This window comes from Arachis stenosperma, chromosome 9, assembly GCF_014773155.1.
Source record: "Arachis stenosperma cultivar V10309 chromosome 9, arast.V10309.gnm1.PFL2, whole genome shotgun sequence".
Classification (NCBI taxonomy): Eukaryota; Viridiplantae; Streptophyta; class Magnoliopsida; order Fabales; family Fabaceae; genus Arachis; species Arachis stenosperma.
Window position 1 is genome coordinate 22,906,964 of NC_080385.1, and position 17,360 is coordinate 22,924,323.

The following is a 17,360-nucleotide window of genomic DNA, read 5'->3' on the forward strand; positions in this document are numbered from 1 at the left end:
CTCATAGAGTCCCCTACTAATCACAGCTAGCATCCTCAAGAAATAATGGTTGCAAAATGAACCTGGGGTTGATTAAGGTGTGATAATACATACAATGAAGAATAAAAAGAACTTAAGACGATTTAACCCTTTTTTTTTGAACAAAAAGAATGTCATAGCCTAACAGATTATTTCAACTGAGACCTATTCCAAAAGTGTAAATTCGGGGGCATATTGACTCTCCATCTGCCATATGATGTTTACCACAGAACAAATTTGTCTCTCATCTTCAGCAGTTCCATCTGTAACTAGGAAAACTATTGGAACTGAACTTTGAGCATTGGATAGCACCTCTATTGCCTGAAATGAAGAAGATAATAATTGATTTGATGTTCAATAGATTCAGTACCTAATAATAGTTCAATAATATTCACATAGAAATTGTATTGAATATTTTCAATGTCCCGTGTATTGAATATTTGACGTGGGATACTTGAGTTTCCACTCTCGGGCCGCAGAATCCACCAGAACCCTTGCTGCTGATTCTCGAGTTGGTGCCGTGGATACTATCTCAACCACCTCTTCATTGCTTATCACATCCCAGACCGGCACAAAATACCAAGATGGATATTAAGCATAAGTAGCCTAAAAAGAAACACAGGAACTAGTGAAAATTTTTCAAGTGTTGGATTCAAATTCACCATATCATATGTCTATTTACTTACAAAGGTAAACATACACATAGATGAGAATGACATGCTTTTCTTGCTTACATGGGTAGAACTATTATGCATAGCAAAATTTTCCTACAGCAAGTAATACATAGCTTAAACTAAGTTACTTTGATTTGATGACTTTCACATGGACCAAAACTACAAAACAAGAAAAAATTATGCATCTAGGAAACAGAAAATGCTGCAAATGCTCTATGCTGAGAGACTTTAGCGATAATTGTAACATTACTGTGGCAACTGAGACCACAAGAACAAATAAAAGCAGATATATTTTCGAAAGTCTTACTCCATCCGAGGTGTATCATCAAAAAGTAACCACACCCTTCGATCTTCTGGTTCATCTTGCAAGGCAAATACCCTGCCCTTACACCTTTTGATTCTTTCAGCTTCCCCTGTAAAAAATTCAGATAAGCTATCTCAAAGCAAAAACATAGACTGAACTAAGAAAGGATGAACAATGATGACAAAACTAACTTGGCAAATCAGGTTTCAAATCAATTGTCAACTGAATTGCCACCATGGAGTCATTGCTGTCCTTGGATCCCATGATTGCTCGGGAATCCCCTATGTTGCTCATGAACAGAATTGATCCCTGGAAAGTGAACAACATAGAAATGTCAGTGAAAAGAAGCAATGAAGTATATGCAGCAATTGAATGCACTACTCATTGAGCTGCTACCTGCTTTACTATGGTTACAGCTGTGCTCCCACTACAGAAACAATCCAGATTCGGATGAGACCTCAGCTCTTTGTCCATGGCCTTATATGCCTTCATGAAAGCTTCTCTCCACATGGAATTTACTAACATGTGAAAACAAGTGATAGAATATACTAAAAATATGAAGGATGATTGGTCCCTCCTCAAGAATCACGTTGACAACATCAAACTCTGAGGCTCTTGACATTAATTTAATCCATAAACTATGCATTGGAAAACTAAACTTAAGTAGAAAAAGCAGAGAACACAAGAGGCTTCAATTTTCAAAAGGGTTAACAACTAAATTTCTATGCATTTTCTTTCACAGAACAGAACATAAATCTTCATAGAATAGAATATCAAAATAAAGAGCAAGGCAACACACTTGTGATAGTGTCCAAGTTTTCTCATTCCATAGCAAGGAAGAAGAATATAAGGAACAAAAACCAATCTTTTTTAGACAAAAAGCAAACAATTTTGGCCTAGAATATACAGACAAGAAAGAACACCAATTTATAAAATGTAAAAATGAGAAACAAAATACAAGATGAAATAGCCTTAAATAAATTAGCATAAGCATTGATAGAGTCACACCACCTATATAAATAAACCACATAATGCTGTTTCATCCAGTAAATAAACCACATATTTAATCTGTTATTGAAATATTCATAGCCAACTAAGACAATAAACCTGTCATGACAATTGGAAAGTAAAAAAGAAAATAAATCAGTTTAACAATCTGTTACTGCACCTATTTCAGAAGGTATTAAATTGCCTAAAATGCTCAAACAATGATTCAAGAAATAAAAAATTCTCATGGAGTACAACCAAACATTAAATTGCTACTGGTTTTTCTTTGATACATAGTCTAGCAGTCCCCATCATATATCAACCTCAATGCACTACTGCATCCCATTGAACTTCGGATATTGTCCTTGTTGTACAACCTGTTCGCCACAGCACAAACAAATTTGAGAGAAAAAGAAAGGAATTCAGCGAATCATAATGGATATCAAATAGAAAAAAATTTACTAATCTAAGTTATAACAATGCAATAATTCTTCTCTTATTATTGATACCTGTAATAGCCACTGATTACTTCCATATGGTGGGATGGGAGCCCCATGTCTATTAATCAATTCTGAGTCACCTAGCCCAAATCCTAACTGCACAGATGCATTTACTTCTGTATTTGGCATTGCTAATGTATCTTGAGAAGTCATAGGGTCCTTGAGAAGCTCCTAAGAAAAAATGATACATGCAGTCAAAATTTCTATCAAGTATAACTACAGCATAAAATTTACCAGTTTATTTTAATTCGTGTAACCACTAATGTAATATTGTATCTTACTAACCTCTTTTATACCGAAGCTAGCTTGCGTCCCTTGAGAAGCCACAGGGTCTTTGGGAAGCTCCTGTGACAAAAGAAGGCATAAACTCAAACTTGCTATCAAGTATAACTACGACATAAAATTTAACAGGTTATTTTAATTCAAGTAAAGCATAATGCCATTTTGAATTTGACTGACCTCTTCTGCACCAAAGCTAGCCTGTGTGCCACCACTAATCTTATCACCCAAATTGTCACCCTCATTCTTCACAGGACAATTCTTCTTTACATGACCAGCATTGTTGCATTTAGTTCACCTCCGTTTTCTACTCTCTTTTTTTCCCTTTGGTGCACCTTTTGTCTTGACAACTGAAGGGTCACCAATAAAGTTCGGCATGGGAGAATCTCTTGTTCCTCTTTTCAAGCACGACTTTTGCTCTAGTGTTTTGGTCAAACGAGAGACTTCATTCATAGTGTCATGGAAAGAAGGACCATCTTGAGCTCCTAAGAATACCATCCACGTAGCTGCCACTGACAATGCGCCATAGCGCATTAAAAAATCTCTTTCTCCATCTTCCACAGTGCTTCTAGCTGAACTTTCATCCGGATACTTTTTGGCATCCTTGGACCATCTTCTCAAAAGAAGACTTTCTGGCAACTTCTGTAAACCTAGCCTTTTCATGGCACAAAACATGTGGCTACAGGGAATGCCTTCACTACTCCACCTACTACATTCACACTCCATATTCTCGGTGTTGCGCTCATAAAGTACGGTGTATATATGTTGCCCTCTGTCATACTCCTTAACTTTTAAAACAACAGTAGTTGATATATTTTCCTCATCTATAACATCTAATGCAGCCACTCCTTCAATCTCTATTTTTACTTTGCTAAACATCTCCTGTGTGTAAAAATTTGCAGCACAAAGCTCCAATGCAGCTAAGCGAGTTGTTAACACAGGCTCTCCGCACACCGTCTTAAATTGAGAAACTAATTCATTATGTCTATAATCCCTGAGAGCATGTTCAAGATTCTGGACTAGCTCTAAAAAACTTTGACGAATGCCAATAAACCTCTTGATGAAGTTGTTTATCCCTTCACACCTTGATGTTGTTCTAAATCCAGCACAGAATTTATCTCGCAAGTAGGCGCTTGCCCAGCTTTTCCTCTTTTGATACTCATCTAGTACCCATTCATTTTCCTCCAACCCATATTTTTTTATCATATTCTCCCAATATCCTTCAAATTCATTCGGATGCCATGGAGCATACAAACATCTTCTGAAGTCGTCAGAAAAACCTTTGCTTTTTATGTTTGCTGTTACATTTCTCTGAATGTGCCAACCACATAATCGGTGAGTTGCATTTGGAAAGATTTCTTGAATTGCTGCCTTCATTGCCTCATCACCATCTGTGACCACAACACTAGGAGACTTGTTCAGCATGACATCTAAGAAGTTTTGCAACAACCACATATATGTTGCTGTTTGTTCGTTCTCTATCAAGGCAAAGCCAAATATGCATGTTTGACGGTGATGGTTACAACCCGAGAAGATAACCAACGGTCTTCTGTACTTATTTTTCCGATAGGTTGTATCAAATGCAAGCACATCTCCAAAGCACTGATAATCTGCCCTACAAATGCCATCTGCCCAAAATAGATTCGCCAGCCGACTTTCATCAGTAGCACTGTACCTTGCAATGGCCATGGGGTCAACATCGGCTTTTCCAAGTAGATAGCTAATTGTTGCATTAGAATCCCCACCAATGAGCTTTGCATGACGAGTTCTTTCAATGTGGTTATTCAGATCCTTCTTTGTGAACCCGACATTAGCATAACCCCCAGCTTGGCCTACCATTAGTCCCATTATCTTAGAGCTTGGAAGACTATTATCGTGCATGGTGTTTGCCTTAGCTTTTTGAGCCTCATTCATCCCACGGTGGTTTGGAATTAAGTGTACCAAGCATTGGGGGACAAGATCGTGGTTGTGCTTCTCAACTAATTTTTTAACTCTCCAAGCTGAAGTTTGAGTGTCAAAGTACACCGCAAGCATGGCTTCACAACCCGTACGAGTCAGTGCTTTATGCTCCCTTTTCCTGTTCAAATTAGAGATGTATTTATCGGCTCTCTTTCCTTCCTTGTTGCAAAAAAATCGCCTTCTGCGTTGTGTTCCATCTTTTCCACGTGCTATATCACCCTTGCGAACTCCGAACCCGACACACCTTGCGTAACGCACATACAAGTTATAAGCTGCATCTGATGTTTCAAATGTCTAGTTTATAATATCATCGGCCGTCACAACAAAACACTTGCTACTGCTGCCACCGCAATCACAAGTGCAATTTACATTCTCTTCCACACCGGTCATCAAGCAATCTTCAACGTTCTCTTGTGAATTGAGTGGCTCCGAATCAACATCCATTGCAGCCAGACTCGTTTTCTTTCTAATTCTATATATGTAAAAAAGTGAAAAATTTTTGCATAAACAAGAACAGGTAAAAGTAGGAGATAGCTTCATAAGACATCTTAACCTAAACTAAAAAAATAGACTAAAATGGAAGTTAACAAGAGCTCTGTATGCAACTCAAACTTTAAATAAAAAATTGATAAATTAAAACCAAGTTAATGAGAGAAAACACAACATACAAAGAGGAATTGTTAACTGTTACACCACAAATATTATGAAGTTAGTGTGATTCAATATAATCTTTTTATTGCATAGGTAATTTGCGATTCCTACACACCACAGGGTGAGCCTATCCCTACAAACAAGAGACATAAAGCAGTCAAAATTTTTAGTAACCCAAAGATTCAAGCTGAAGTTCCATGGTATATATTATGCTCTTAAAAGAAAGATAACTAAAAACCAAATATTTCCTTCTTATGTTCAAAATGATTTGGTATCTACCTATGCATATATATATATATATATATATATATATATATATATATATATATATATATATATATATATATATATATATATAGTTTCATTGCATTTGCATGAAGCAACTACTATCATCATTCTATTGGTAGGTGTTGTTAGCATATCATCATCGATGATGGGAAGAGCTCCATGCTGTGAGAAAGTGGGGTTGAAGAGAGGAAGATGGACAGCTGAAGAAGATAGGATATTGACTCAATACATAGAAGAACATGGGGAGGGTTCATGGAGGTCGTTGCCCAAGAATGCTGGACTCTTAAGGTGTGCTAAGAGTTGCAGACTCAGATGGATAAACTACCTCAGATCATATGTCAAGAGAGGCCATCACTCCCCAAGAAGAAGAGATCATTGTCAAGTTGCATGCTGTTCTTGGTAATAGGTATATATATATATATATATATATATATATATATATATATATATATGCTGCCTCTCTCTAATCACAAGTTAATATGTTTAATTAAATTGTTATTTAATACATAAAGATAACTTTTCCTGAATTTTCGGCCTTTAATTACAATACTACTTCTACTAGTTTTCTATTCCCTTTCCTTAATTATTTTATATTATCATTGCTGTTCAAAACATGCATGAAAAATTACTATCATAACAGTTTAGTCTGATGATACACGAATATAATAGTGATATGCTTAATTAGCTAGCTTTGAGTGAATCCATAGAAGCTAGCACTACACATATAGAAGGAATCTGATATAGTGAAAAAGAAACATCAATTATATTCCTAGCTAAGACTAATATGAAACATTAAATTAATCAAAACTAAAAATAAAATGATAATTTTTCCAAAGTTAAATTTTTCTCAGTTGTAAGTTAATAACTTAATAATAACCAACCAGCATAAGCTAATGTTAATGCAAGAGGATATGCAAATTAGCATGTGTTTACAGTTTTAAAGAAATGAATAAATCATAATTTACCAAAGTAGTTTCTTGTATCTGAGTGGGAAATAGTTAATTCTATTTTGATGATGTTTTGTTTGGTATGTAATAAATGTAGGTGGTCAGTGATAACAGGGCATTTACCAGGAAGAACATACAATGAGATAAAGAACTATTGGAACTCACATTGGATCAGGAGAAAAAATTATTGCTTCATGAAATCTTTGAATGATTATTTCTCCTTCCCTCCCACCATTGACAATTGCTGCATTAAAAGCTTCCAAGAGAAGAGCACCTACTCGATCTACTGCACCTAATAAGAACTTAGAATTAAGGGACACAAAAGAGGTGATAATGCTTCAACAACCAAGCATTCAAAAGAATAATGCTGATCATGACAAGAGTGATAGTGATTGGAACACTACTAGTGCTACTACACCTCCAAGTTCTTCTTGTTCTTCTTCTTCTGTGAGTTCTGTGTATGATTGGCATCTTTCTAACACTTTAAATTCGCTACTTCTTATTTCAAAATCCATTTTAATTTTAGTTACCAGTTTTTTGCATAACCCATTTAATTCTGTTTGATCCCAATTATACAATTATTAATAAAATAGTAAAAATCCCAATTTTGGCTTCAATCATTCATACAGTTCATCTTTTTATGAATACCCATGTGCCGATATTGGTGATCTTCACTCAATGTGATTATTTTTGACAAAAAAAAAAATCAAACACAACAACTAAACACAAAACAGACGAATAGGAAAATTTGTTGAAAACTCACCGGATTGGGACCAGGTTGTGCGAAGGAGGCCGAGGAGTTGCTGAAGGCAAAGGGGAAGTCGGGGACCTGCTGCTTCTGTCTCGACTTCGACGGGCGCAATGACGGCACGAAACTGATTGCGAGGCAGCGACAACAGACGGAGTGGCAACGACGTCCAGGTCGGGGAGCTGCTACTACTGCCGCCAGTGACGACGAGGGCGAGGAAGGCACGCGAGATCGGAGATCGGAGGAGACCGACGACGAGCTTGTCGGATGATGCTGATAGAAGGAGAAAACTTGGGTCAATGAGATATGAGAGATGAGAGAGCTTCTATGAAAGTGAGGTTAAGGGAGGAGAAGGGATTATGAAACGACATCGTTTGGGAGATTGAAGAAAAGGGCAAAAAAGGAAAAGACTCGAATCGGTTTATTCAAACTAGCTGGGTCGAACCGAATTTTAAGCATCTGGTTTAAAAATAAATTTTATTAACCGGTTTTACAAAACACCAATCATAGAATGACACGTCAGCAACTTTAAAAAAAGTTATTTTGGCCATCTTTATGTGAGTCTCCCCCTTTTATTAATACGTAGTTAGTTGCAGTGTTTCTAGCTACGGGGCTCTAATTTTCTTCGGGTAAAGTTTGGAACATAATCATTTAAAATTATTTATTTAATTTAATATTTATAATGTTATGTATATAATATTTAAAATTATAAATTTATTATATTTAATATTGTATATTATTTAAAAATAATAATAAATATAAAATAAGATAACTTTTGATTGATTTAAACTTGTTTTATTATTTTTTAAATATTTTCATTTTTTGTTTGATCTCTGGATTATTGGCACTTTACTTAATTTAGAAATTAGGGTATCATAATATTGATTTGGGATTTTTATTTTTACGTTTTACACTGCAAAAATTAATTTAAAATGTTTCTAAAGTAATATATCTTTAGAATTAGTTAGATTATCTAATTTCGGTAGTTACATCAGCATTATGTTTAATAGAAATAGATTTCAAAAAAGACGATGATCATACTTATCAAATTTTAAAATTTTTTTAAAATTATTTTATTATTAACATCTTTTAAAATTATTTTTAACCACGATGTCTAAATATTTTAAAAATAATTTGGCAATTAACTTTTATTAATATTAGTTAATATTTTGATTTAGTAATATATATAAAAAAAATTTAATTACAGAAATGACAAAATTTTGGAAAGTGTTACAATAATATGATGTTTGAGAAGTGTGTTATAAAAGAGTATGAAAAACACGATAAAAAAATATGTAATATTTTAATCCATAAAAGTTGATAAAGAAATACGACACTTTAAGTGTAATAAATACTAAACTTAAGATATAGTTTTTTTTTTCCCTAAGGTAATCATTTATTCATTTCATCAAGTAAAATGAATACAGTGATATGCTCTAGTCCTTGGTTGAACAACAAAATATAAGAGAGGAGTTTTTCATAATGTCCGATCCTTGTAAGTTGTCTCAACTAATCAACTAAAATAATCTAATGAGAAGGAAAGGGAATGTAACTTAAAATTGCATGGTTGGACTAAAAGAAAGGAAAAGTAGAAAACTAATGGAAAAGCAAGAAATTAAGGGAGTCATTAAAATGTTTAAAACGTTTTTTTTAAGATATTTTATAATAATTAAAATTTAATATATATAATCGATTAAACTATATTATTTTTATTAAAATTGGGTCAGATAAATTAATTTGATCGAAAAAATGGTGAATCAGATCTTAAATCGGTCTAAATTTATTTTTTATAGAAAATGATTATAATATCCTTATTATAGAAAATAACTAAAATACTTCTATTTTATATATATATATATATATATATATATATAATAATAATAATAATAAAAGTATTTTAGTTATTTTTTATAATAAGTGGTATTGTAATTATTTTCTATAAAAAAATAGTAGTATTATAGACCAGTTTAAGATTTGATTCATCATTTTTTGATAGAATTAATTTATTTGACCTAATTTTGACAAAAATAACATAATTTAATCAATTATATGTGTTGAATTTTAATTACTGAAAAATATCTTTAAAAAAATATTTTAATAGCTTCCAGAAATTAATAGGATTTACGTGTCTGATATATATTCAGTGTGGAGTTTATTAACTTGAGCATATATTTGCGGAGGAGAAATGTTCCTTCCTTTGAAGACTTTGGCATTTCTTCTCACCAAATTGTCTAGACGAGCATCGCCAGCCATCCCCAGGTCCTTCTTTCTTTGCGGTCGTTTTCTTGTAAGCTCGCTCAGTTTCAACCACCACACCATGATTTTTTATTGTTGTTGACTATTGATGTCGCATAGAGGTTGGAGATTTGCCAAGCTTGTTTCACAAAGGAGCTGAGTACTAAACAATGAAGAGTCATTCCTCTCTCTTTTCCGCACTTAGAGGACACATCTTCAACAAAAATTAATTTCTGAAGTTTTTGAAATTTTACTCTATTTATATAACTTAGTAATATGTTGATTTTTTATCTTATTCTCTTATAACTTTATTTATCATACCCTTAATGACTTTTATATATTAATTATATTAATTATAATATCATATCTCTAACTATTAGGTATCTTTTCAAGCATTATTTAATATTTTTTTTATAATTTAAATTTTATATTTAAAAATACAATAAAAACTAATAATAATAAGAAACTAGACGTAATAATAATATTCATTAAGTGACTGTAATTGTAATTGATTTGTAATTCTTTTATTTCATTTCATTATCATTCAAGAGTAAAAAAAAAAAAAAAAAACTAAAGGCCTTGTTTCATTTTATTATCATTAATAGAAGAAATGTAAAGGCGCATAGGCTTAAAGCGAGGCAAAAATCACTTTAGTGCAATTTAAGCACAATCAGAAACGTGATAAGTATCTAAAAATCACGAGTTTATTTCAATTAAAAGCATAATTGAGATATATCAAAAAAATTTATAACAAGTCATAGTTATCATTTTAAATAGTATGTAATTTAAATTTGACTTTAATACGGTATTTATGTCGGAAGGAGTTGAAACATTTGAATAACGGGCGGACTCGCCCAATAAGATTATTACCAGTCAACCAATTTCAAGAATATGAAAAACCATACTACTAGTAACTCTGATGAGGTATGGTAATAAATCGATTTAATTTTTTTGTGTTTTTATGTGTAGTTATAATTGTTGAATTTGAAAAATTAAAATATGATTAAAGTGATGATAAAATATTATTAAGAATATTATCAAATTGTTTGTGTGATATATTTTGTTTAGTATGCAGAAAGTTGGTTAACTAAAACTGACTCAAGAAAAAAGTACTCAAACTCACACACACTATGGCCCAAATACACACGATTAAAGTCCAATGTTCATTAGCTTCTATCACAAATGTTTCTCATTTAAAATAAAAGCGGGCACTTAGAAAATTAAAAGAATGAAAAACACATTGAACCAAATAAAGATCCAAGTCCTATTCAGTGATCCACCAAAACTCACTCTCCTGGAACCTGAACTCCAATTCATTTGAAGTCATTTTCATATCTACCGAACCATCAAATTCTCTCTTCTCTCTCTTCTCTTGAAGAAAGATGAAAGATCCGAAGTTAGGGCAAAAAGAAGAACCAAAAGCTAGCTTCCTTTTTCAAGTAAGAAAAAAAAGTGCAAAGACTACAACAAAGAAAAGATTTCAACGCGTCAGAAAATCACAAAAAGGTGGTTTCTCCATTTGTGCTTCAACGAAAAACTGTGAAGAAATATTCTGAGCTACAAGCACCATTCAAGCAACAATGAAGACAGTAAAGTCAATAGTGCTCAAAGACTCGTCAATGACCGAAAATCAAACTTGGGGGCAAAGCAAAGCTTAATAGTCCAGAATCAAGTTTCATGAAGAAAAAGGTTGAGAGAGAAAGGTAAGGTTGTATGTCACTGCTTCTGCTCTCTCTCACCTCTGACCATGCCGCTGTTTGTTTTGATACAGGAGTAGAAGACATCCCAAGTGTTGAACTTGGTTCAAACTTTGGAAGCTTCATTCCTCTATAATAGGAGTGAACGGTCAATGATTGGGCAAGAGAGAAAGAGCAATTGTTTAGGTTTTCATAGCTCCTTAAGCTATTCTTATTCTTCTCCTTCATGGTTCTCATTTTGTAATTTTTCTCAATTTAGTCTGTCTGAGTTTTATTAGTAAAAGAAAAACATGGTGAGGTTTGTAAGAAAAATTCAATGAGTAAAAAGAGGCAATGAGCTAGACTAGAAGAAAAAGCCATAGTTATCTCAAAATCTCCTTATGCGTTATTATGTTTTGTGCCATGATCTTGAGAGGATTCCCTTGCAAGTTGAGTTAGCACTTGGCTGTTGAAAGCTAAGATTGAGTCTTAGTCAAGTTTAGGTTGGGTTAGAATCTGAACTTGTTCTAGATAGGATTGGGTATATCCTAGGAAGAATCACAACTAGAAAATGGATAAATACAGACAGATTTACAGACAGATTTAGTCTTTATTACAGATGGATTTTTGGTTATCGACGAAATTACCGACGAATTTCGTCCCTCTGTAAAAGCCCCGTCGAAAATTATTTACCGACGGATTTTTTTTCCGTTGGAAAATTACCGACGGATTTTTACTAGTTATCGATGGATTTTCCCTCTGTAAATTCTCCCTCCATTTCCTGAAGGTGACAAACTTACAGACGGATTTTCCGTCTGTAATTACAGACGGATTTTCAGACGGATTTTTCGTCTGTAATTATAGACAGATTTTCAGACAGATTTTTCGTCTGTAATTACAAGCGGATTTTCAGACGGATTTTTCGTCTATAATTACAGACAGATTTTCAGACGAATTTTCTGTCTGTAATTTGAACTTTAAAAAATCATCTTACACTCTGATTACAGACAGAAAATCCGTCTGTAAATCCGTCAGTAAAGTAAAATATAATTTTTTTATTTTTCTAATTACAAAATAAACTTATTTTCATATAAAATAAATATAAATTTAATACAAATTTTTATCTAATTTGTATTCGAATATTTATAATATTTCAAAAAATAAACAAATTCATCGTATTATAAAACTAAAAGAAAATTATTATAAACAAGCAAGTCATTATAATTCAAAACATAAACAGTGTATTATCAACTATAATCCTCAGTATATTGTTCAACCATACTAAATTTTACACAATTTTATCTAATTTTAAACAAAGTGATCGACTTCACTGTTGCCCATGTCATTCTCTGTAGGAAGTCCCACAGCAGTACCATGAGCCCTCACCAATCTCCACCTTTCAGGTGCACCCTACAACAACAAAAACCAACCAACCCCACCATTCATTTCTATTTCTATCTCATCAATAATCATACAAATCCAACACATTTAATAACACTGGAATTTCCAACTAAATAAACTTTAAATCAAGAGAAGGCCTCTCACCTACCAATGACAAGGTAACAAAAATCTAGGAATCATAACAATACATGAGCAGCAAGTGAATCAAGCAAACACATACACCCTGAAAAAGGGGAACTAATCTTAGATCTTATCATTATATGAATGAATATATCATAATATATGCAAAAAGAAAAAGATTTCAGATTCCACAAAAGGGTGCATATACCATGTAGTATCTATATATCTACCTTTTTGAGGGAATCAATGGTTGGAGTTTCAGCAGTGTAGATACAGTTATATTGATCAGCGTTGGCCTCACCCCATCCATCCAAAACCACCACAGCAACTGGCTTTAATTTTCCTTTGGCAGCTTTGGGTGATCAGCCAATTTCCACTTGGCATCTGTGCTTCCCATATTCCTAACACAATAAAAAAAATCAATTTTTTTTCATTCTCTCTTTAAATTTCAGATCCAAATCAAATAAAATTAATCCAAAATATTTCAGAAACCACCAGTAACATTAAGCTGCAAGTCTCTCTTTGCACAATTCTCATATAGAAAATTTAGTCAATAGCCAAACCAGAGCATGCCAAGTTGATAATATAATAACATGAATTGACCGAGAAACAAAGAAGTCCTTGAATTGAAAGATAATATTCCTACTTTTGTATCAATGGACAATGGTGATGAATATTATCAAGATGATAAGAGACACACATACCTATAATGCAAAGGACAGTACCACCAAGTAAAAGCCAGTCAGCTTTTCCATTTCTCCAAAAGAAATAGAAAATATAGTGAGGAGATATAGCCTTGAAAATACTAGAATAATAGTGTATGATGCTGTAAATTCCTACAAGTGGGGTACAAAAGGTCCATGCAGCCATTATTGGGGAAAAGAGGAAACTCACGCGTGATGTGCCAAATTTTTGAAGTCAAAGTATTACCTTTGATTTTCTTGATCAACTGTTCTTCTGAGACGTGTGCTTTATACTCTAATATCAATAGAAACCTTTATAGTGCAGTAGGTGAATAGTGAATACAATTATAAACAAACAAAAAGATACTATTTTAATTTAGGAATATAATTATTACAAGTTTTGAGAGTAGAGAGTAGTGTACCTGCTACTTTAGCGATAGCAGTTTGAATAAGGGTGAGTCCTACCGTAAGAGTGTAGGCACCCCTTCCAGCTAAGGACGCTTCAGCTTCATGTGCCTCCAACAAGTTGAGATCACTTGCATTCACGTAATGATGCTCAACTGCTTCAGATGCCTTGCTTGACAGAACAACAAGAATGCATAAGAGAATCAGCATTTTAAGAGAATGTTAACAAATAACCATAAGGACTTGAAGGTTGAAAGGCTCATTATTTGACTGAAAAGCGCATGCATGTTTTCTTATACCAAAAATAAGCAAAACAGCAAACAGGTAGAATGCATGCAACAAACTCTTTCAACAGAGTTCATTTCAAAATGTACCCAATCTAATTCAATTCAATGCTCAACAAATCCACTCCTTCAAATTGTTAATCAATTCAAACAAAATCTCTAATTTAGTATATTTTCATAGGGTCATGTGTAATCTCAAGAGAGTTAAGTGTAATTTATCCTTTAATCAATCATTAATCAACGTTATATAATACAAGTGTAGTGAACTAAAGTAAAAGCTTACCTTGCAACCTCAGCATGTCTTTTTGCTTGCTCAGCAATCTCTAAAAGTTCCCTGTAGCTATTCTTGTCATTGAAAAAAAAATAGATACCTACTAAATGAAAAAAAAACTTATTCTTAAGCTATCTTATATATTAACTATTGAGTAGAAATAAAACAAACTATTGATGACGGATTAAATTATCATACTTTAAAGGATTTTTGGTAATTATTTATTTTTTGATACACGTTAACATGATTGTTGTTCTGAATATAAAAGATACTAGCCACAGTATCCTAGAAAATGAGATGATGATAATAATTATAAAGAGAAATTTAATTAAGTTTAGTGTTTACCTACAACGGTCTTAAGCCGCCAGTTGCACTTTGAAGATGATCCTAAAAAGTAAAAGATCAATGACTTAGACGTGGTAAAATTAAAGACAAGATTAATACTTAGATAAGATAATAGATAATAATCTTGTGAAATGCATATAGCTATGCAGTTCAAACACTTTATCAATTAGTAATATGGAAGTAGCAGTGTTAGTGGTTCTATATATATAAAACCTTTCAGTTTAAGATTATATCTCTTTGTTGCTAAAAGCCTGTTTGATAGAGTTGAATTCAACGATATTTGAATCCATAGAGATTATTAGTACATGAATGAAGCAAAGAAATAGGCTTGTAGTGTTTCTATTTGTGGTATGAGTTGCACTTTTATAATTATCGTGGAAGACACATCATCAGCTTATGATTTTGAGACAAGAAACTTAGTGATGAGCGGATAATTTATACGCTTTTTGGCATTGTTTTTAGGTAGTTTTTAGTAAGTTCAAGCTACTTTTAGGGATGTTTTCATTAGTTTTTATGTTAAATTCACATTTCTGGACTTTACTATGAGTTTGTGTGTTTTTCTGTGATTTCAGGTAATTTCTGGCTGAAATTGAGGGACTTGAGCAAAACTCTGAAAAAAGGCTGACAAAAGGACTGCTGATGCTGTTGGAATCTGACCTCCCTGCACTCGAAATTGATTTTCTGGAGCTACAGAACTCCAAATGGCGCGCTCTCAATGGCGTTGGAAAGTAGACATCCAGAGCTTTCCAGCAATATATAATAGTCTATACTTTATTCGGGAATTGACGACGTAACTTGGCGTTGAACGCCAAGTACATGCTGCTGTCTGGAGTTAAACGCCAGAAACACGTCATGATCCGGAGTTGAACGCCCAAAACACGTTATAACTTGGCGTTCAACTCCAAGAGAAGCCTCAGCTCGTGGATAGATCAAGCTCAGCCCAAACATACACCAAGTGGGCCCCGGAAGTGGATTTATGCATCAATTACTTACTTATGTAAACCCTAGTAGCTAGTCTAGTATATATAGGACATTTAACTATTGTATTAGACGTCTTTTGACCACGTTTCATCTTTGGTCTCAATTTTGTTTTATTCTTCATCTTAAAAGGCTATTGATCACGTTTTAGGGGGCTGGCCATTCGGCCATGCCTGAACCTTTCACTTATGTATTTTCAACGGTGGAGTTTCTGCACACCATAGATTAAGGGTGTAGAGCTCTGCTGTACCTCAAGTTTCAATACAATTACTATTACTTTTTATTCAATTCTCTTTTATTCTTATTCCAAGATATACGTTGCACTTCAACTTGATGAATTTGATGATCCGTGACACTCATAATCATTCTCACCTATGAACGCGTGTGATTGACAACCACTTCCAATCTACTCTAGGCCGGGCGCATATCTCTTAGATTCCCCAACAGAATCTTCGTAGTATAAGCTAGAATTGATGGCGGCATTCATGAGAATCCAGAAAGTCTAAACCTTGTCTATGGTATTCCGAGTAGGATTCTGGGATTGAATGACTGTGACGAGCTTCAAACTCCTGAAGGCTGGGCGTTAGTGACAGACGCAAAAGAATCAAGGGATTCTATTCCAACCTGATTGAGAACCGACAGATGATTAGCCGTGCCGTGACAGAGCATTTGGACCTTTTTCACTGAGAGGATGGGATGTAGCCATTGACAACGGTGATGCCCTACATACAGCTTGCCATGGAAAGGAGTAAGAAGAATTGGATGAAGCAGTAGGAAAGCAGAGATTCAGGAGGAGCACAGCATCTCCATACACCTATCTGAAATTCCCACCATGGAAATACATGAGTAACTTTATCTTTATTTTATGTTTATTTATTATTATTAATTTTCGAAACTCATAACCATTTAATCTGCCTAACTGAGATTTACAAGATGACCATAGCTTGCTTCATACCAACAATCTCTGTGGGATCGACCCTTACTCACGTAAGGTTTATTACTTGGACGACCCAGTACACTTGCTGGTTAGTTGAACGGAGTTGTGTCCACACATAGGTGCCATAATAATGATTTCATACAACAACAAAGAATACTACATTGATGTGATCACAATTTCGTCCACCAAATTTTTGGCGCCGTTGCCGGGGATTGTTTCGAGTATGGACAACTGACAGTTCATCTTGTTGCTCAGATTAGGTAATTTTCTTTCCAAAAATCTTTTTCAAAATTTTTCTTTTCTTTTTCGTTTTTCCTAACATTATTTTCGAAAAAATTAATAAAAATCCAAAAAAATTAAAAAATCATAAAAATCAAAAATATTTTGTGTTCCTTGTTTGAGTCTTGAGTCAATCTTTAAGTTTGGTGTCAATTGCATGCTTTAAAAATTTTTCTTGCATTTTTCGAAAATTTCATGCATTCATAGTGTTCTTCATGATCTTCAAGTTGTTCTTGATAAGTCTTCTTGTTTGATCTTGATGTTTTCTTGTTTTGTGTTGTTTGTTGTTTTTCATGTGCATTTTTCGTTTGTTAGAGTCCATGCATTAAAGATTTCTAAGTTTGGTGTCTTGCATGTTTTCTTTGCATAAAAAATTTTTCAAAAATATGTT

The 17,360-nt window shown here is 33.6% G+C and overlaps 1 protein-coding gene and 1 pseudogene across 1 annotated transcript; one reads left to right on the forward strand and one right to left on the reverse strand.

Moving 5' to 3' along the window:
- Positions 1–2,315: 2,315 nt before the first annotated feature.
- LOC130949236 (protein FAR1-RELATED SEQUENCE 5-like) lies at positions 2,316–5,165 on the reverse strand. The gene is made up of 6 exons (XM_057878013.1): positions 5,091–5,165; positions 3,258–5,015; positions 2,943–3,026; positions 2,769–2,828; positions 2,493–2,654; positions 2,316–2,360 (listed from the first exon to the last, which is right to left on the reverse strand). The coding sequence occupies exons 1-6, from the start codon at positions 5,163–5,165 to the stop codon at positions 2,316–2,318; spliced, it is 2,184 nt and encodes a 727-aa protein (XP_057733996.1).
- Positions 5,166–5,805: 640 nt separating this feature from the next.
- On the forward strand, positions 5,806–7,626 carry LOC130949237 (myb-related protein 308-like; annotated as a pseudogene).
- Positions 7,627–17,360: the final 9,734 nt, after the last annotated feature.